The 20333-nt window shown below is 45.2% G+C and overlaps 1 protein-coding gene across 2 annotated transcripts in view; it reads right to left on the bottom strand.

Annotated features, from left to right (window-relative positions):
• OSBPL3 (oxysterol binding protein like 3) overlaps window positions 1-20333 on the bottom strand; it is a 190542-nt gene that overhangs the window by 58547 nt on the left and 111662 nt on the right. For both annotated transcript variants that reach the window (XM_047763555.1, XM_047763556.1), the window contains exons 3-10: window positions 17785-17901; window positions 17574-17627; window positions 16475-16588; window positions 11494-11661; window positions 10747-10867; window positions 8797-8900; window positions 8478-8570; window positions 6992-7148 (exon numbers count right to left, since the gene is read on the bottom strand). In XM_047763555.1, the coding sequence (XP_047619511.1) occupies window positions 6992-7148; window positions 8478-8570; window positions 8797-8900; window positions 10747-10867; window positions 11494-11661; window positions 16475-16588; window positions 17574-17627; window positions 17785-17901 (928 nt within the window). The remainder of the gene's footprint in view (window positions 1-6991; window positions 7149-8477; window positions 8571-8796; window positions 8901-10746; window positions 10868-11493; window positions 11662-16474; window positions 16589-17573; window positions 17628-17784; window positions 17902-20333) is intronic.

Below are 20333 nucleotides of genomic sequence, written 5' to 3'. Positions count from 1 at the left end.
AAAAAAGCCGTCCATCCTGGCTTCAGATTCTTCTCAGGGTTAGCACGTCCCTCCTGTTCCCAAGCTGACCTTCGCCTCAGTGTCTTGTTGGTGAACAGAACTACTGGCTGACAACAGAACCACTTGCTGTTTCATGGAGTGTCTGCCTATCGAAAGCCAGTGATGGCATCTCTTTCCCAGACTGTCTTCAGCCACTTCTCAGACCCCCTTTCAGTACTAAGAGAGGGGGTCACAGGCTGAGCTTTGGACAGAACACAACGCCGTAAGCATCATGTAACTGACTTGACCATCACTACCTTCCTATTTCCACAGGCTTCCAGGCCATTCCTGGTTGTTTTGGTTTTGGTTTTATTTTGTTTTGTTTAATCCCCAGATCGTTCTTTTATTGACTTAGATGGTGAGAGTCAAGCTGGCCTGTTTGGAAGGGGAGTGGCACCTGTACTCATAACCTGCCTGCAATCTCTTATTTAAGATGCTCCTTTTCTAGCAGTTTCCCTGCACCAGAAAAGAATAAGCTCTCAAGGGAGTTCCCTGGTGATGCACTGGGTTAAGGATCCAGTGTCGTCACTGCTGTGGCATGGGTTTGATTCCTGGCCCAGGAACTGTCCCACGCTGAGTGCACAGGCAAACAGCAAAAAGAATAAGCTCTTGAGGAAGGTCATGATGAATGCCACAGACACTAGTCTGTGGAGACAGTGGGGGACAAGGGAGAAACATTTTTTTTTTTGTCTTTTTGTCTTTTGTCTGTTGTTGTTGCTATTTCTTGGGCCGCTCCCGCGGCATATGGAGGTTCCCAGGCTAGGGGTTGAATCGGAGCTGTAGCCACCGGCCTACGCCAGAGCCACAGCAATTCGGGATCCAAGCCGCGTCTGCAACCTACACCACAGCTCACGGCATCGCCGGATCGTCAACCCACTGAGCAAGGGCAGGGACCGAACCCGCAACCTCATGGTTCCTAGTCGGATTCGTTAACCACTGCGCCACGACGGGAACTCCGGGAGAAACATTTTATAATAAAGGAAATGTGAACTGAAATCCTAGAATCCTGCCTCTGTTACCTAGTTACTATGTAGATTTTTTTTATCCTTTTTACGGCTGGATTTGCAGTCCCCAGGTCAGGGGTCAAATCAGAGCTGCAGCTGCGAGCCTGCACCACAGCCATAGCAACACTGGATCTGAGCCACATCTGTGATCTGCGCTGCAGCTTGTGGCAATGGCAGATCCTTAACCCGCTGAGCAAGGCCAGGGATTGAACCTTCATCCTCATGGAGACAACATCGGTCCTGCTGAGCCACACTGGGAACTCCCAGTTACCGTTTAGATTTTGGACAAATCCTTGGTTTCCACGTCTGTACGTGTGATAATGCCCGTATCTCAAGAGTGCTTTAAGGAAAGTGAGAAAACAAACTATTCTCTAGCACCCAAAACACAGTAGGAATCAGGATTCTTCTTTCCTTCTTGCTAATGAAAACTACATTTTTGTGAATTTTCTTTAAAATGTTAACATCTAAAATATGTAAGGTGATCTGATTTGTAGTCTGCTTCCTTTCACTCTCCAACTTCACAGGTTGCCCATGGTTTTCAAACACTTCCGAGCCCATTTGTTACCCAAACAGTTCTTTCACTTAGATACAGTAAGTAGGTCACTTGTTTAACAGTCCTGCTGATTTACTGATAATTGACATGACTACAATTGCCTGACAGATTTTTATGCTGAATTGTACATTGTGTTTAATAAATGATCTGGCTTTTCTTTGGGTCACGTACATCTTTTAACTTTTAATCTATAAAAGGGATGTCACTGTGATTATACTTGGCTTTTCTTTTTTTTCCATTTTTTTTTTTAAAGGCCACACCCATGGCCTATGGAGGTTCCCAGGCTAGGAGTCCAATCAGAGCTGCAGCTGCTGGCCTACGCCACAGCCCCAGAAACACCAGATCTGAGCTGCATCTGTGACCTACACCACAGCCCATGGCAATGCCAGATCCTTAACCCAGTGAGCGAGGCCAGGGATCAAATCCGCATCCTCATGGATACTAGTGGGATTCATTTCCACTCAGCCATGACGGGAACTCCTATACTTGGATTTTTATTCAATGCTCTCATAAGCTCAAAACAGTTCAAAAAATAACTGCTCAATTAAAACGCAACATGGGAAAAGAGTACAGGAATGAAACAATAGCAAATCCTTTAACGGAGTTTAGTCCTGTTCTATGTTTAGCCTTTACATTTGTAAATGAAGATTTCTCTCGCTGCACATACCTTCCACAGGTTGCAGAAGTACTGCAAAATCTCATTTTTCGCCCTTCCAAGGCAGAATGTGAATATCCACTTCTATTTGGAGGACACCGACCCCAGTCCTGTACTACTCCTGGCTTTCTCACCCTCACCCTGCTCACCAAATGTGGCCATTTCTGCTTCTATTACGAATAGAACATTCTCTCATAAAAACCTCTTTGTAACAAGCAGCAGCATGGCAGTTCCTGCTGTAGCTCAGCAGGTTAAGGATCTAGCATTCCCACTGCAGTGGTCTGGGTGGCTGCTGTGGTGCGGGTTTGCTCCCTGGCCTGGGAACTTCCACATGCCATGGGTGTAGGCAAAAAGAAAAAAGAAGCGTTAGCAGCATGAGGAGTTCCCATTGTGACTCAGCAGTAACGAACCCAACTAGTACCCATAAAGACGAAGGTTTGATCCCTGGCCTCCAGCAGTGGGTTAAGGATCCGGCGTTCCCCTGAGCTGTGGTATAGTCATGGAGTCAGCTTGGATCTGACGTGACTGTGGTGTAGGCTGTAGCTATAGCTCCGATTCGACCCCTTGCCTGGGAACTTCCATATGCCACAGGTCTGTCTCTAAAGAGACATAAATAAATGAATAAAGCAGCATGATTTCTATTCAGTGGAAAACAATTACAGCATTTGAGAGTCCAAAGAGTCAAAAAAACTGCTCAAGGACATTTAACAGACGAGGCAGCTGAGGCCCACAGAAGTTAAGAAGGTCGAAGTCCCACAGCTAGTCAGTGATGGAGGTGGCCTAGAATGAATGCCTGTTTTCAGACTTAACTGGAATAGAGGATTAGCTCCAAAAAGGATTATTCACAATGTGTGCTGACGTGGGTTTCTCAGGAACTTCAGTCCCGAAGTGATAAGAGCTGATAGCCATTTGGAGAGAAGGGAGGAGAATTCCCCTAATGTCACTGAAAATTTGAAGATCATGAAGTTAAACAAAGCTAACAGGCTTCTCTGCTACAGGACTTCTCAGGGCCTTTAATATTTACTGTTTTTCATATAAATGAAAAACAGTGTTTTCAAAACATTTTAAATCGTGGAATTCTTCTGGTTTTTTTTTTTTTTAACCATTTTATAGGTAAAATGTTCCATGAGATGTATTTTGGGATTTGTTTTTGTTTGTTTGTTTGTTTTTCTGTCTTTTGTCCTTTTTTGGGGGCCGCACCCGAGGCATATGGAGGTTCTCAGGCTAGGGGTCGAATCAGAGCTGTAGCTGCTGGCCTATGACATAGCCACAGCAACACCAGATCTGAGCCAAGTCTGCGACCTACACCACAGCTCACAGCAACTCGGGATCCTTAACCCACTGAGCAAGGCCAGGGATCGTACCTGCAACCTCATGGTTCCTAGGCGGATTCATTTCCGCTGCGCCACGACGGGAACTCCTATTTTCTGATTTGTAAAAGCTAATATATGTAAGGCGAGTCACTTAATACTTTTAGATTTTAGTAGATTTTGTTCCACATAGGCACAAAGCCAGACACATGAACTATTGAGAAATGGTTCACTGATACACCCTAAAAATCAAATTTATAGTCTACAATACACAATAAGAGACTATAATAATAATAGACTATATTAATTATAGTCTATTATAGTCTATATAGACTATAGTAATTATAGTCTATAATACACTATAATACACAATAAGTCTTTTTAAGATGGGTGGATATTGGTTGCCTACCATTTGACCCAACTTCTACGAAACAAGGAAAATTCAGACGCATTTAACAAGTTGAAGAAAAAGTAGGTTCTCAGACTATTGACAATGTCAATGGAATTTCTGCCTTGCATTCAGCTGCGTCAGAATCACCGTCAATTGATTAGTGATGCAGCTGAGAAAGTACAATAAAAACTGTCAGTAACGAAATCAGGCTTACACAGGAAGAATGGGCAAGGTGCTTGAGAAGTTTGAATGGAAGTAAGAGAGTATGCAAGGTCACAGGACCCAGGGCGAATCTGAGACCTGTCTTCACTCTGAGAGCCCTCTGAGTTCCAGCTGGTGTAAAAGAGACTCCCTGAGATGGTTCAGTCTCTGTACGTGCACTTTAAAACCCCAGGAATGAAACAAAGCTGGCTGGGCTCCCTGTGGAATTTGCGGTTTGCAAGTCCTCAGTGGGTGGGGGGCGGGGGGGCTGGAGTTGAATAGGTGCTCCCGGACCCCCTCTCAGAGCACAAATCTTGACCTCATCCAGGCATGTGGCAGTCCTGCAGCCAGCTGGTTTCCACAAAGCCCGAAAGCCCAGCAGCCGGCTGAGGCCCTTTACAGGCTTTGCACAAGGCCGAGCCCTCTGCAGGATGGGATCAATGGGTCAACCCAATATAGCAACCTCTGTCCTGCTGAGGAAGCAGCTTCTTCAAGGCAGGGAAAATCAGGACAGTTCCCTTCTGCAGGGAGGCACTAACTTCTCATTTTTAAAAGGACAGTTCATATTATTAAAAGGTCATGGCTTGTGCAGGAATATCATCCCATAAAACCCAAAATGAAACAACCTAACTACAAGTGGTCCATTAATACAGAGAACACAGGAGGGCACGTGGGAAGAGCTTTAAAAGCGTGGGGCAGGTATTCTGACGCTGGATCATACACCAGCACCGCAGACATGGACAAAGCTCTAATGGTCACTTGGGGAGTTCCCATCATGGCTCAGTGGAAACCAATCTGACTAGCATCCATGAGGATGCAGGTTTGATTCCAGGCCTTGCTCAGTGGATTAAGGATCCGGCGTTGCCGTGAGCTGTAGTGTAGGTCGCAGACACAACTTGGATCCCATGTTGCTGAGGCTGTGGCGTAGGCTGGATGCTACAGCTCCAATTTGACCCCTAGCCTGGGAACCTCCATATGCCGTGGGTGTGGCCCTAAAAAGACAAAAGACCAAGAAAAAAAGTACATGTGAAGTGCCCATTAGCAAATACCTGGCATGACACTGTATGTTCGATATAAGGTAGATGTCATTTTTGTTATAGCTGTTGAGTATTCTATTATGTGATTACATTCATTAAACAAAATCCAATTCTTCTATTATTGGGCATTTAGATTATTTCTAATTAAAAAAAAAAAAAAAAACCTTTCTAGGGAGTTCCTGTCATGGTACAGTGGAAACAAATCTGACTAGGAACCATGAGGTTGCAGGTTTGATCCCTGGCCTCGCTCAGTGGGTTAAGGATCCAGCATTGCCCTGAGCTGTGGTGGAGGTCACAGACAGGGCTCAGATCCGGCGTTACTGCGGCTGTGGCATACACCGGCAGCAACAGCTCCAATTAGACCCCTAGCCCGAGAACTTCCATGTGCCATGGATGCAACCCTAAAAAGACAAAAGACAAAAACCAACCAACCAAACAAACAACAACAAAAAAAAAACACCTCTCTATTTTGAAATTTTATAGACTCATAGGAAGTCGCAAGAACATTACAGAGAAGCCCTGGGGACCCTCCATCCAGGTCCCCATAATGGTCACTTTGGTACAACATCAAACCAGAGACATTGACATTGGTATAACCTATGCGCTTATTCAGATTTCATGGTTTAACAGGCTCTCACTTGTAAATATGTGTATATATATCACTCAACACAATTTTGTCATATGTCTAGATTCGAGGAACCACCACCAGAATCAGGATACAGAGCTTTCCATCACCACCAAGATTCCTCTTACTACCCTTTTATAATCACATCCATATTTTCCCTCCTTTCTTCCTCCTTGTCCCTGCCTTCTCGCAACCACTAATCACTTCTCTATCTCTATAATGATATCACTTCAAAAGTGTTCATTAGCGTAATCATATACTATGAAACCTCTTGAGATTGGCTAGTTTCAGTCAGCATAATGCCCTTGAGAGCCCTTCCATTGTGGTGTGTATCCACAGTTCATTCTTTTTCAGTGCTATGTAGTACTCCACTGTATGGATGTACCACATTTTGTTTAACCATTTATCTGCTGAAGGATACTTGGATTGTTCCAGTCTTTGGTTAGCCTAAATAAACCTGCTCTGAACATTTGTGTGTAGATTTTTGTGCAGACTTAAGTTTTTGTCTCTCTGGAATAAATGCCCAGGAATGTGCACGTTGGGTTGTATGGTAAGTACAAGTTTGGTTTTATATCAAACTGCCAAACTATTACCATCTTGCATTGCAACCAACAATATATGAGACATCCAGTTCCTCTATAACCTCATCAGCTGTCAACATATATTTTTTTTAATTTTAGCTATTCTAATAGGTGTTAATGTCTCATCATTGTTTTGATTTGCATTTTCCTAATGATGTTGAAAATCTATTTCTCATTTTTGATATGATAAGCAATGCTACAGTGGATATCTTTGGATAATTCTGAAATTAATTCCTACAAATGAATTCTTCAAAGTGAAACTGCTGGATAGGCAGAATGAAAAACAGCTGAAACATAATGTCATATGGTCTTCCAGAAAAGTACCAGTTTCTGCTCTCAGCAGCAGCATATGAATCGTTCAGCTTTTAACTGATACCTAGGGCTCTTACTTTCTCCCCAGAGAGTTAAAAAGAAACTTCTTGCCAATACAACCCTGCTACCAGGGAAATAAAATAAAATAAAAACTAGATTGCTTGAAATCCTAACAGAGCAGAAAATGAACCAACTAAAGATTCTCTCTCCAAGGACAGCCCACATTCAGACAAGCATTTAACAGTTTCATCAACCGCATTAGGAGGAAAGAAAACTCATTTACCTTTATGGGCAATATGACACAGATCTTCCTGCATTTTAGAAAACTCTGATGAGGTTTCAGAGCCATCCGAATAATTCTTCTCTTCTCCAAAATCTAGTGTTGACAAATTAGGGTTGGAGGAATGTAGTCTTATCGGGCCAGGAAAAGGCTTAGGGACCTGAAGGGACACCAAAGGGAGATATTTCTTTTTAGATGTAAATTGCTTAGAATATTTACTTGTTTCTAAGATTGGAAAGTAGTAAAAGAGGAATGTTATGTAGAAAAGCCTTTCTGTTGCGTGATAACTTATATGAAATATAAACGAAAACTCAGGAAAACATTTTCCGTGGCAACTTTCCCTGGCTTCTTGCAAAATAAAAATGGGTGAGAAATCATAACATCCTTTGGAAGATGATGGCAGCATTAAAGCTACAGGTTGAAAATGATATCTAAAGTGGCCAGGTGCTGTCTCATTTATATTCACTTCTTTCCTCCTGGCAATAATCTTCCAGGATCTAGGCTGTTAATAGTTAATGGGGTAGGTTTAAAAATGTCGTCTTGGAATTCCCATCATGGCGCAGCAGAAACAAATCCAACTAGGAACCATGAGGTTGTGGGTTTGATCCTTGGCCTCCCTCAGGGGGTTAAGGATCTGGTGTTGCCGTGAACTGTGGTATAGGTCGCAGATGTGGCTCGGTTCCTGAGTTGCTGTGGCTGTGGCTGGCAATTACAGCTCAGATTAGACCCCTAGCCTGGGAACCTCCATATGCCACAGGTACGGCCCTAAAAAGACAAAGACAAAAAAAAAAAAAAAAGTCCTCTTTATTTGCACCTGATGGTTCTACAAAACAAACCTACTTCTGACATGTTTGTCTACGAACCATTCTTTGCTTTGAAAGTGTTCAACTTCAATCCATAAAGTGCTTTGGACCAGTTATATGAGAGTATAACAGCTGATTTATCTGTAAGTTTCTGATTTATTTTGACCCCGGTAATGCTGCAATCTAACATGACCCAAAGAGCAGCAAATCGTGGCTTCTGGGTTAGCTGTGCACGGGGAAAGTCAGGGGCTAGCGTGAAGCAGTGAACTTCTGATAGGGGATTGGAAGGTTGGAGACAAAAGGCAAAAAAAAGTCTGTACAAAGTCCTGTCCCCAGAGACTCCAGCCAAGAGGCTCAGAGGGATGGCGAGCAGCACAGAACAAGGTGTACAGTGGGGAAGTGAGCAGGCAGGCTAAGCATTAAGAAGGGGAAACCAAACCCTAGAAAGGGCTGCAGCCCCCCAACCTCATGCCATTTTTCCCTCTAATCAATACCCATGATGTGCTTATTTTAGTAGCCAGAAAATCTACGTGATTGAACTCCTGTCTCTGCACAGAGTATTTGAGAGAATAACCACAGAATGTTCACTTGTCTACTCTTTTATTACCGTCCAAGTGGCCCCCAGCAGGGGGCGTGCAGAGCGGGGTCCGTGAGGAGACCAGTCTGTTGGGGGAAGCATCGGTTACCTGAAGCGTTCCTTTAGCATCTTTGCCAATAGCTCTGGACCGCCACCTCCTGTGTGATCTTTTTTCTTTTTTGGGACTTTCAAAAGCTCCACCCTTTGTTTCAAAACAGGAGAGAGAGCAGACAGTAAGGGCCCCCAAACCCATGGGGAAGATCCCAAACCCATGGGCAAGATCCACACCAAAGGGGCCACTTCCATCCCTTCGAATGCGGCTGAAGCAACCAACCCGGCAACGTCCCACTGTTGGTGAAAGGCTGCAGGGGGTGGGAGAGGAAAGCGGAAGAGCACCAGAGGGTAAACAGCAGCGGGGTGTGGCTAACCTGGATGGCATTGATAGCTGGCGCAGAATACGTCCGGTGCAGGACGTCCATGCTTTGCAGGAGCTGGCTCATCTCCACCAGGTAGGCATGACAGTGTGCCAGGTCTGTGGGACAAAAGTGACAGGAGGACTGACATGCACTTATCTTCATTCAGGCTTCACTGTGCTAGTGCCAGCTACTTTTTTCATTTATCTGTATTTGTTTTTCCATCCGGCAGGATAGGAACTGTTACTTCCTTTTTTACAGGAGAGACAGTAGACCGTTGTGGCTCAGGGCACAGACCTGGAGAATCAGGTTGCCTCAGGCTGAATGCGCTTAATGAAGTGTGAATCCCGGGCAAATTATTTGTCTGTGTCTTAATTTCCTCATTTGGAAAATGGGGATAATTACCTACCTAGCTTACAGGATAGCTGTGAGTTAAATGAGTTGATAAATGCAGAATATTTTTAGAGTACCCAGCATAGTGTAAACAGGAAATAAATCAGCCATCATCCTCATCCGCATCCCCCCAGCATCAGTGTTATTTCTCATCTTGCAATAACAGGCTAACACTATTCAATCATAAGGACCAAGCTACACGAATGGAAATCAGATGAATGAAACTGAAATGAAGGGTGTATCGCTGAGGATAACGCTGTTGACCGTGGACCTGATAAGGACCATGATGATCCCATGCAGACCGACCTGAGGGGACCTACGAGCATCCTCAGACCAGTTTCTGGGTCCTAAACTCAAAGCTAGTTCTCATTGGGGTTAGGGTTAGGGTTGGGGTTAGGGTTGGCTTTTTCTGATGGTGGCTTTTTTCTGCTGATAAAGAGGTCGTGGCTCTCCATCTTTGGTATCATCAGAGCCGCCTGCAGAACGGGCTGAACCGCAACTCACCAGACTCCACTCCTGCTCCACCATCCCTGTTTCTGATTTAGTCTTTCTGGGTCAAGGCTGAGAATCTGCAATTCTAACAGGTTCCCAGGCCGAGCCATGCAGCTGGTCCAGGGGCAATGGTTTGGGGACTACTATTGTCCCAAAATGTCACTCAGTGAAGCTCATATTTATTGGATGGACAACAGTCACATGGTCCCAGGGGTGATAATACCTGCATTCAGCTGGGGAAAATACAATTTTCATGGCTGCTACCAGGCATCTTTCTCTGGTAGTGGTTCTAAACCATGCCTAGACTTTACAGCATACCAGGAGCAAATAAATAAATGCGTAAGTAAATACCTAAATAAATAAATAAAATATATGGGGGACATTTTAAAAATTACCTACATCCAAGACCCATCCCCAGACAATTAAATTAGAAATTTCCAATCCCATACGTGACTTTTTGTTGTTGTTTCCCGGGTGATTCTCAGCTAATTAAGGTTGAGAACACTGAGCTTCCACATGGCAAGAAATCTCAACCCTGCTCCTTATCAGAATCACTTGATTAACGACAGAAAACTAGCAATGCCAGGGCCCACACTCATTTAAAGAGATTCTTCGGTGTCTCTGCATGTGAAAATCTCTCTTGGCGATTGGAATGTGCAGCCAGGCTAGAGAACACCTGTTCGGTGGGGACCTCCGTGTGGTTCACCTACTCACCCCTGGAACCGTGTTTTAAATTCTTGGCTGTGCATCGGGATCATTTTTGGCACTTAAAAAAAAAAAAAAATACAGCAAACTACGCAGACCCCGCCCCTGGAGGCTCTGAGGTAGCCGGTCAGGCCGAACTCAGGCATCAGTGCTCAAAGAGCAGAAGAGGAAATCTGCCTGCACGCACACCCGGGAGAGGACTTGACACTCGGTAAAGAAAACGCCTTCTGTGGATCGTGCGTGCAGAACCTCCTATGCAAAGTATGACAGGGAAGACAGAAGGATTCAAGTTCATCCGGGGTGGAAAGACCAAACCAGGGTCATCTACGAGCAGGGGTTTCGACAGAAAGAAGCAGGAGTTTCGAGTCACTGTACCTTTGGAGCACTTTTCCATGTCCTCTGAAGACTGTAACCACGACGGAACGCGAGTCTCCCCACCGCAAGAAAAAGATACATTGCTTCCGGTTTGAAACGAATTCTGCTTGGATATGCTGCGCTGTTGCCCGGATGACAAAAAGCACAATGCAAATAAAAACAGAGCCCGGGGGAACGCTTAAGGATAAAGGCTAACAGAGTGGGCTCCTTGCTAAAGGAACCCATCGGCTGGTAATGAGAATGAAGCTTCCAGCAAAGAACTCTTCTGGATGGGCTGAGCACCACCCCCCCCCCCCCCCCCCCCCCCCCCGCCTCCCACTCCCCCCAGCTGTCACCCTGGGTGGCCAAGCAAGGCTGTGGGCCCTTGGACTGCCCTCCCTGATTATTCTTCCTATCAAGTGACAACCACACTGAAATGGGGACACACACGTTGGGAAAGATGTTGCAATTCTGTGTGGGGATCCATGCACGGTCCTGCATTTAACAACCAGAGAAGCAACCCAGAGTCAAAGGGATCAAGAGAAAGCTGCAACGTTTGGGGATATTAAATCCCTCCATACAGGCTGTGCTTCAGATAGGGTCTCAGCATTAACAGGCGCTCCCCTGGCCCTGGTTCAGGCCGAGTGGACACACAGATGAAGCAGCTCAAGCTTAGCCTGCTCCTTCCTGCAGACCTTTCCTTCCCCACATACAGCCCCCGAGAACGGACACCCCCTTCCTTTAGATGCGTCAGTGGCAAATCACTACCTTCCTACTTGAGACGGAGTCCAAGACCCCAGATGCAGCATCGGGGGCGGCAGATGCTGGAAAGAGGTGATTCGCTTCATGCGGAAACATGGCGATTTCATTCTGACGGTACAGCCTGTGGTGGCGGAGTCTGGACACCCACTCATCGAAGACTTCTTCCGACTTCACCTGGATTGTGTCAGATTAAAGCAGACAAGCATGTCACTCCCTCTAAGGAACGATTAGTCATCGCATCAAGGTTCCTCCTGGCACCTCTACAGGCCCACACGTGTAGAAATGTGGAAATGTCAGTGTATTGTCTTAGTTTACATGGAACAAGCCTGAGGAGGAGATGGAGAGTGAAAATGGCTTTTGTAAACGATGTATTTAGCATTCTGTGAAGAAGCCCAATTGTTACGCGGATGTTAGGAAATATTCAACAGCCATTTGAAATTTATCTTTATCTGTCTCTTAAAGTATTTCCAAATTCTCTTGTCTCAGTTTCTCCTGCCTATCCCTATTGAAAATAGGAGCACCATTAAAAAAAGAAGAGAAAAAAACAAAACAAAACAAAACCTGGGGCACAATCGTGGCTCAGGGGTAACGAATCTGACTAGTATCCATGAAAACACACAGGTTCAGTCCCTGGCCTTACTCGGTGGGTTAAAGATCTAGCATTGCCATGAGCTATGGTATAAACTGCAGACGCAGCTTGGATCCTGAGTTGTTGTGGCTGTGGCATAGGCCAGGAACTGCAGCTCTGATTCGACCCCTAGCCTGGGAACTTTGATATGCTGCAGGTACAGCCCTAAAGAAAGACAAGATGGAAACAAAAACAAAACTCTGGGAGTTCCTGCTGTGGCACAACAGGATCAGCAGCGTCTTGGGAGCACTGGGACGCAGGTTCAATCCCCAGCCTGGCATAGTGGATTAGAGATCCACCATTGCCTCAGCTGTACTTTAGAGGGAACTTCGTGCCCACGGAACTTCATATGCCTCGGGATGGCCAAAAAGAAAAAAAGAAAAAACTCATATTATTCACACTTTTTAGATCAATCTTCTCTGAACTGGAATGAATTAGTAAATTCTTCCTAAAATATTTAACGTTGTTCATCTTCTCTGACAAAGAAGACACTGCTGAGGAATATATGTTAATGAGCACGAAGGTTATTTAACATTTCTCCCACTTTTAGAGGCAGAAAACAAAAACCTGACAAAGCATAATCAGTGATTTTCAGGATTTTTCTTATTTTTTTGTCTCTTTTTTTTTGTCTTTTTAGGGCCGCACCCACGGCATATGGAGGTTCCCAGGCTAGGGGTCCAATCGGAGCTATAGCTGCCAACCTACACCACAGCCACAGCAACGCCAGATCCGAGCCACATCTGCAACCTACACCAAAGCTCACGGTAGCACCGGATCCTTAACCCACTGAGCGAGGCCAGGGATCGAAGCCCCAACCTCATGGTTCCTAGTTGGATTCGTTTCCCCTGTGCCACGATGGGAGTTCTGATTTCCAGGATTTTTCAAACACACATAAACTCTTTGACATTCTGAGTGGTGATCAATGTCTAATTTTTATGAAGAATAATTTTTGTGTCAACTAACTTTTACTATAAAATATTTAACCCTCCTTCACTGTTGGTGGGAATGTACACTGGTACAACCACTATGGAAAACAGTATAGACGTACCATAGAAAACTATACATAGAACTACCGTATGACCCAGCAATCCCACTCTTGGGCATGTATCTGGACAAAACTTTCTTTGAAAAAGATACATGCACCCATATGTTCATTGCAGCTCTACTCACCATAGCCAAGAAATTGGGAACCACCTAAATGTCCATCGACAGATGAATGGATTAAGAAGATGTGGTACATATACACAATGGAATACTACTCAGCCACAAAAAGAACAAAATAATGCCATCTGCAGTAACATGTATGGAACTAGAGACTCTCATACCAAGTGAAGTAAGTCAGAAAGAGAGAGACAAATATCCTATGCTATCACTTATATCTGGAATCTAATATACAGAACAAATGAACCTTTCCACAGAAAACTCATGGACTTGGAGAAAAACTCATGGACTTGGAGAACAAACTTGTAGATGCCAAGAGGGAGGGAGGGGGTGGGAGTGGGACGGACTGGGAGTTTGGGGTTAATAGATGCATTTATAACTATTGCATTTGGAGTGGATACGCAATGAGGGCCTGCTGTATAGCACAGGGAACTCTATCTAGTCACTTGTGATGGAACATGATGGAGGATAATGTGAGAAAAAGAATGTATATATGTGTGACTGGGTCACTTTGCCATACAGTAGAAACTGACAGAACACGGTAAACCAACTATAATGGAAAAAATAAAAATCATTAGAAAAAATAATAAAAAATATTTCAAATGTGCATAAAACTACTAAAAAGAATATAACAAGCACCTATATAGCATAGCTCTTTCTTAATAGTCAATATTTCTGTGTGTGTATGATGGTGTATTCCTATTTTCAAAATGAAAGATGACAGGTAGTTATATGTATGAGAACAGACTCATGAAGTGGCAATTTAAAAGACCCCAAAAGGATGCATGGGAAGTTAACTCCTAAGAAGAAAAATCCAGGTCAATCCAGTTAAAATCTTTACTAATGCTGCTACTGAGAGCAAGGATGTGGAAATAAGCATCAGCAACATCCTTCATTCAGGAAGTGTTTGATTGTCACTTATGTTTGTTGTGTTGATTATAAGTACATATAAGACTTCAGAGTTCCCTGGTGGGGCATCAGGTGAAGGATTCTACATTGTTACTGCAGCAGCTTGGGTCACTGCTGTGGCATGGGTTTGATCCCCAGTCCGGGAACTTCCATATGCTGCAGGCATGGCAAAAAAAAAGTTCATACAAGACTTAAAACCTTTCCAGGTGGTACAGGATGTGTCGTTTACAGGTAGAAGCAATACAGCTTTGCATCTATTTGTCTCCCCTAAATTATGTTCTTTAAAAGTATTTTATTTCCTAGATGTTGTTAATAGGCATTTTACAGGACTCTCTATCACCCTTTGCACTGATCTACTCTCAGAGGCCATTGAAAGTTAGTGCTCAGGAGTTGCCATTGTGGCTCAGCGGGTTACAAACCTGACTAGTATCGTGAGGATGTGGGTTCTATCCCTGGCTTCAATCAGTGAGTTAAGGATCCAGCATTGCAATGAGCTGTGGTGTAGGTTACAGATGTGGCTCAGATCCCCAGTTGCTATGGCTATGGTGTAGGCCAGCAGGTAAAGCTCTGATTCAATCCCTAGCCTGGGAACTTCCATATGTGGCAGGTGCAGCACTAAAATGCAAAAAAACAAAACAAAAAAAACCAAAAACCAACCCAAAAAACAACAACAACAAAAAAACAGTACTCAGAACATTCCCCTCACTTCATTTTTAACTGGTTAAACAGGATTGGCAAATCCAACGAGCATCCATGAGGACGTGGGTTCAATCCCTGGCCTCATTCAGTGGGTGAAGGATCCGGCGTTGCTGTGAGCTGGGATGTAGGCCTAGAGGTTTAGCTCTGATTGGACCATGAGCCTGGGAACCTCCATATGCCAAGGGTGTGGCCCTAAAAAGACAAAAGAAAACAAAACAAAACCCAAAACAAATCAATTAACTACACCCACAGGCACAGGGGCTTAGGCTTGGGAAACAGTATGAATTTGATGGATCTGGGCAGTCCAGGGACCACACAGATGCGCTAATAAGCATGTCTTTGTCCAAGTACCCCAGCCATGCTCTGGGAGAAGAGGCACACACTAAGACATGGCGTTCACAACCTCAAACTTCTCTTTTCCCAACCCTCGGTCCCCGGATCCAATATTTCAAGTAATTTGCCCAAGGAAGAAAAGACTCAACATTTTCTCAATTAATTTCTAACACTTGGGAACCACCTAATAATTATATATAATAATGAAACTTATTGAGCTTCCAAGTGGGTCAGGCATTATGCCAAGTCTCCTACGTGCAGCCCTACAGAATAAACCTGCTCATTCCTCCTGCCGGGGTGGCAGAGAACACTGCCACTTTCCGAGATGAAGTAACGGGCCAAAGGCTAAAAGCTAGTAAGTAGCCAGGTCAAGATGCGAACCAGACGTGGATCTCCAAAGCTCTTGCCTCATGCTTTTAACTCTCTATACCACCTGCAGGAGAACCGGGCTGAAGACGGCAATTAAGCAGCTTACAGAGATACTGTGTGAAGGCCCATCCTTTAGGGGAAAAGTTCTTGCCATTTGGTGGAATATCGGAATTTTAATGGAATCCCTATAAAATGAGTTGAAGTTATAAGACAAGCTTCACAGACTAAATGTCATATTGTATTTCAGGAAGCACATTCTAACCTGCAGTAGATGGTGCTTCCTGAAAGGTGGTGCTGCCTGGAGGCAGAGAGGTTCTGTATTGGAGACATGAAGATTTTTGCTGTTGTTACCCACGTCATCGTCATGGGGCGGGGGGGATTTACAGGGTGAGGGACAAGGATGCCAACCTTTCAGCAGTGGGAGAGACAGTCCTACACAGTGAAGAACTGACCCACCCAAGTGTCCGTAGCATCCTTAGTAGCATTTTCACACTGAAAATCTTCTACACGTTGGCTGGATGTTTGGAAATTCAAAAGGCACAACTGGAGTTCCCGCTGGGTCTCAGTGAAAACAAACCTGACTATGATGCGTGAGGCTGTGGGTTCGATCCCTGGCCTTGCTCAGTGGGTTAAGGATCCAGTGTTACCGTGAGCTGCAGTGTAGGTCACAGACATGTGGCTCAGATCTGGCATTGCTGTGGCTGTAGTGTGGGCCAGCAGCTGCAGCTCCGATTCGACTCCTAGCCCGGAAACCTCCATATGCTATGCTAAAAAGCAAAAGAAACAAACAAACAAAAGAGCAAAAATCAAAAGGCACGGAGCAATGGTACTCTAACGGCCAATCCCTCGGTGACAGATGGGGGAACAGCCCCTGTGCCGCAGTCTCACCTTCAGATGGTAAATGTGCTCCTCAGTGTCCAGATCTATGCACTTTGACGACTTCTTCACAGACATCACCGAGAGCCCCACATCAATGCAGCCGTGCAGCTTCTCTCGCTCTATCTGCAGAGGCACCGAGGGGGCCGCTTGGGAACCACGGAGTTAAAACCCCTAGAAACGTCCTGGACCCGCCTTCCCTCCCTCCCCCCTGCCCTGCCACATCCACCAGTAGTGACCACCGTCCCTGGCCTCTCAAGCACTTGGTGTGAAGGGCACCGAGCTGCACAGGTGTCACCGTATTTAATCTGTGCCGGGGAAGCATCTCTTCCTTTGGCAGATGAGGTGACAGAGGGACAGGGCACCAGAGGTCTACACGTCGCTAAGGGAAGAAGCTAGAGGGTGAGGGAACTAGGAAGTTGGCCCCATGGACGGACTCCCAGAGCAGTGACGTCACCTGTTCATTGCACCGTGTCCTCCTGCAGGTTTAGTTCCAGGTGTCTAAACTCATTTGGAAGTGATTTAAAAAGAGGAGGAGGAAGCGCCGCCAGGCGGCCGAGGGTCAGGCACGGAGGCAAGCAGGCACCCTGAGAGAGGCACAGAGTGAGGCCGGAGGAGGGGGTGCTGGGCCAGCAAGGGTCCCTGCGAGGGCAGGAAAACAGCCATGCCCAGCCCGAGTGGGCCACCTGCCTGGGGTCAACACACAGGGGAACCTCCTGTCACTTTCACCAAGGGTCTTCCCCACCAGGCCCCTTAGTCCCTTGGCGGTGGGAGGGCCATGCCCTGTCTTTTGTTCCTGTCACCTCACTGAGAAGAGGTCCTCCCCCATCCAGGGGACCCCACAGCAAAACCCTAAGACCAGGGCACCTGCCCGGATACCTAGGAGGGTGTTCACCCACTTGGCAGATGAACTGAGCCCACCTAGACCCCAGGGCGGTAGGGACATGGAGGAGCAGGCAGCTCTGTCCCCCGTGAGGGACCCATCACCCCTCCGTGGTTTCTGGCAGAGAAATGCATCCCAACTGTGCCCGGTCTCACCCAAAAGTTGGCAACCCCTAGCCCTTTCCCTTTAGAACTGCCAACAGCACACTGGACTAAGAAGGCGACTCACGTCGGTGTGGCTCTTGGCATATTTCAAGATTCCTTTGTCCAGATAGAAGAATCTCTGTGGGGAAGAAAGCAGGATTCATTAAGACATCCCATTTCAACATCCTTTGCTTGGTCTCAGTGCTCGACTTGGAATTAAACACAAGGGACTGGGAACTGGGACCTGAGTGGGCAGCTCCAGCACTAGAGAAGGTGAGATCCAGGCCAGTTCTTACCTTGTGCCAGCCTTTTAAGGGCCATTTCCGCTTTTTCAGCAAAAATCCTTTCTGAACTGGTGGCTCCTGGGTGAAGGTCATTTCTCCCCTCAATCCTTCCACCACTTCCCAGCTGTCCTGTTCCAACAAAAGGGTTCAGGCTCAATGACTATCTTTACAAAAAATTAGCAACATTAAGAAGCACTGGATCCCATAGGTAAATCCATCCAAGATGGCGAGACTGGCTGGGTTGGCTGGGGAGAAGAAATTCAAATTTAATTTATGGACATGCTCAGCCTTTATAGCTCTAACGCTATAATTTAGTGGCATCACATATGCTGTTGTTTTTCAGAAGCTCTCTCTCTGAAGGGGAGGTTTCCCTCTTGGTATGTGAACCTTGACAACCCCAGTGAAAGGTGAAGATTTTCCTCTAAGTCCTATTTTTGTTCCCTTTGACATCATCAGTTATTTTCATTCCCTGCTAGACTTCAGTCTGAATTTTAACCGAAAGCTGCAGACATCAGGATGGAAGCTGGGGCAGCACGGGTGGGGTGGGGTGGGGTGGCTCAGAAAATTGGCTAAAAAGTGTAAGACAGCACCAAAGTTGGTACGCCTGACACGTTGGCTGAAATAATGATTTAGTCACAGTATCTCCAAATTCTAGGTTGTTAAATGTTGGAAATCTTGAGGCATCAAAAATGTCATTCTGAACAATCCTAAGGTCTCCAAAAGGGAAGGAAGGGGTAATAAATTAGGAGGTTGGGACTAACATATACAAACTACTATATATAAAATAAGTGTAACAAGGACCCACCATATAACACAGGGATCTCTAGTCAATATTCTGCAATAACCTATATGGGAAAAGAATCTGAAAGAGAACAGCTGTGTGTGTGTGTGTGTGTGTGTGTGTGTGTGTGTGTGTGTGTGTGTAACTGAATCATTTGCTGTACACCTGAAACACAACATTGTAAATCAACTATACCTCAATTTTTAAAATTAATTTTAAAAAATGGGACCTTCAGAGGTCATGACTCCTAAAAACTAAAATAACGCTTCTATAGAATTATAACAGTAATAACACATTAGTTGAAGTAATGCCTTTTTTCTTATTAGACTCCCCATTTGAATTTTCCTTTTAAAATAAATAAGAGGAGTTCCCGTCGTGGCGCAGTGGTTAACGAATCCGACTAGGAACCATGAGGTTGCAGGTTCGGTCCCTGCCCTTGCTCAGTGGGTTAAGGATCTGGCGTTGCCGTGAGCTGTGGTGTAGGTTGCAGACGCGGCTCGGATCCCGAGTTGCTGTGGCTCTGGCGTAAGCCAGTGGCTACAGCTCGGATTCGACCCCTAGCCTAGGAACCTCCATATGCCGTGGGAGCGGCCCAAAGAAATAACAAAAAGACCAAAAAAATAAATAAATAAAAATAAAAAATAAAATAAATAAGAGGGTAGGTAGGATTATTCCCATTGAACACCTATTAAAATTTAGGTTGACCTCCCCCCACCAAAAAAAAAAAAAAAAAGATTCTGCAGTAAGTATTTCCATCTTCTTTCCCCAGAAATGTTGTTTTCTCCTTTCTTTTGTTTGGGGGGGGGGGTGCACTTTTTTCTCTACTAAACTGCAACCTACACTACAGCTCACAGCAACACCGAATCCTCAACCCACTGATCGAGGCCAGGGATCAAACTCACGTCCTCGTGGATCCTAATCGGGTTTGCTAACCGCTGAGCCACAAAGGGAACTCATAGTTCACTTCTGATGTCCTCACGTGCCTAACCTGCTGTCCCGTGAAGAGTATGCATGTGACTGACAAAAGGGCAAACATGGTCCTGGATTAAGGTTGCAAACAGCTCTATGTCCTTGGAATGTTTTCACTGGCTTGCCCTTTGAAGCATGTCCAATACCTTTGGGCCAAATGAGTACTGACACACCAAATACAGCCCATTCACATTTGTGAAAGAGGGTGTCTGTGCGTCATATCGTTGTTAAATGAAAATCTAAGGCTCAAGATCTTCTGAAAAGGACCCAAGGAAATCAAACCTTTTAGTTTTATCTGATTTAAGCCTCCCAAGCAGAAGGCAACAGGCAGAGTTGCTGATGCTAGACCAGCAAGCACATCTGCTCAAGACATTCAACTGTGCAAACTGCAAATGCCAAGAGGGATTAGACGTTATTGCATGCTTTACAAAACTGAAAAAAAAAAAAAAAAGCAGTGGGGAATAAGATCATACCTGTAGTTGAAAGGATAACAAAGATTAAATTTCAAAAATGTTTCAAGAATTCATGTTAGAACCAGCTTTCTCTCGAATTCTTGAGACACAGTGTATGCCTATTGATGAGCCCATGGGGAGGGCAGGGGACTAGACTGGGTTCGCTGGCTCTTAAGGGGAATAAGCCTATCATGGTTTGCATTCATTTCTACAAAATAACTGCCCCCCACCCCCATTTTATCGCCTCTCTAGTCTCAGAACTTGAAACTCTAACCAGGTGGGAAGAGCCAGATCTGAAGAATTTATGAAAGTGACCTGACTTTATTCCTTGACTGAGGACTAAAGCACTGCAGCCCGGT

Source organism: Phacochoerus africanus, chromosome 16 (genome assembly GCF_016906955.1).
Source record: "Phacochoerus africanus isolate WHEZ1 chromosome 16, ROS_Pafr_v1, whole genome shotgun sequence".
In the NCBI taxonomy this organism is placed as follows: Eukaryota; Metazoa; Chordata; class Mammalia; order Artiodactyla; family Suidae; genus Phacochoerus; species Phacochoerus africanus.
Note: the sequence above shows the minus strand (reverse complement) of the source record. Positions and strands in the feature narration are given on the sequence as shown.